We start from the raw sequence: 1,238 nt of genomic DNA on the forward strand, positions 1-1,238 counted from the left end.
CTGCTGCAGCAGCCGCTGCAACAGCAGCACTGCGTGCATCTACCCCAAAAGGCCACTGAGGGAGCAGCGGCGTCTTTCTGCTAATAAATGAAAAACCATTTAAAAGCAAAATAAATAAAATAAATGAATTAATGAAACAAATAAAATAAATAAAAAAATAAAATGAACAAAGTAAATAATATAATCAAAACAAACAAAATAGACAGAAGAAACAAAACGAGCAAAAGAAACAAAAGAAACAAAAGAAACAAAACTAAAAAAAACAAAAGAAGCAAAAGAAAGAAAATAAACGAAAGAAGGAAAAGAAACAAAAGAAATAAAAGAAGCAAAAGAAACAAAAGAAATAAAAGAATACAGCTTCCCAACAAACTGGACAAAAGTCCCAACGCTGCAAGCCTGGCCTTGGGGTGTACGTACACCCCAAAAGCCCTTTGGCCCTGTTACGTGTGTTGAGGTGAACGTACACCTCGGGTGTACATGCACCCTGGTTCTGCTGCCTGGAGTTTCTGTGTTGGGGTGTACGTACACCCCAGGGGTACATACACCCGTTTCCTGTTATGCATGTGCTGGGGTGTACATACACTTGGAGTGTACATACACTTGGGGTGTACATACACCCTGGTCGCTATGCATGTGTTGGGGTGTACAGCCACCCGTCTTGTGCTGCATGCGTTGGGGTGTACGTACACCGCAGGTGCACATACACTTGGAGTGTACATCCAGCCGTTTCTTGTGCTGCATGCGTTGGAGTGTACATCCACTTGGGGTGGACAAGGACTTGGGGTGTATATACACTTGGGGTACATACACTTGGAGCGTACGTACACTTGGGGTGTGCATGCACCCCGTGTGCATGCATGCGTTGGGGTGTACGTACACCCGGGCTGACATGGACCCGTTTCTGTGCTGCATGCATCGGAGTGTCCGCACACCTGCGGTGTACGTACACCCCGGCAGTGCATGCGCCCCTGGGCATGCATGCGTTGGGGCGTGCGACACCTGCGGTGTACGTACACCGCAACGCATGCATGCGCCGCTGCGCATGCATGCGCTGGGGTGTACGTACACCCGGAGCTCACGCGCGGGCCAAAAGAAAGTCTCCGCCCAAAACGGCCTTTTTGCTGCCGAAGGCAAAAGGGGCCGAAGTTCGCCCGCGCCGCGTCGGGGCCTCGTCCAGCACGTCGTCGTGCATCAGTCTGCAGCAGCAGCAGCAGCAGCAGTAGCGGCAGCAGCAGCGG

The 1,238-nt window shown here is 50.2% G+C and overlaps 1 protein-coding gene across 1 annotated transcript in view; it reads right to left on the minus strand.

Annotated features, from left to right (window-relative positions):
* Positions 1-1,075: 1,075 nt before the first annotated feature.
* The window catches only part of ETH_00035470 (hexaprenyl pyrophosphate synthetase protein, putative), a gene marked incomplete at both ends in the record, with an annotated part of 2,393 nt that continues 2,230 nt past the window's right edge, over positions 1,076-1,238 (minus strand). The window contains one exon of the mRNA XM_013376644.1: positions 1,076-1,196. Within this exon, the coding sequence (XP_013232098.1) occupies positions 1,076-1,196 (121 nt within the window). The remainder of the gene's footprint in view (positions 1,197-1,238) is intronic.

This window comes from Eimeria tenella, genomic scaffold (genome assembly GCF_000499545.2).
Source record: "Eimeria tenella Houghton genomic scaffold, Eth_scaff3808, whole genome shotgun sequence".
Lineage (NCBI taxonomy): Eukaryota > Apicomplexa > Conoidasida > Eucoccidiorida > Eimeriidae > Eimeria > Eimeria tenella.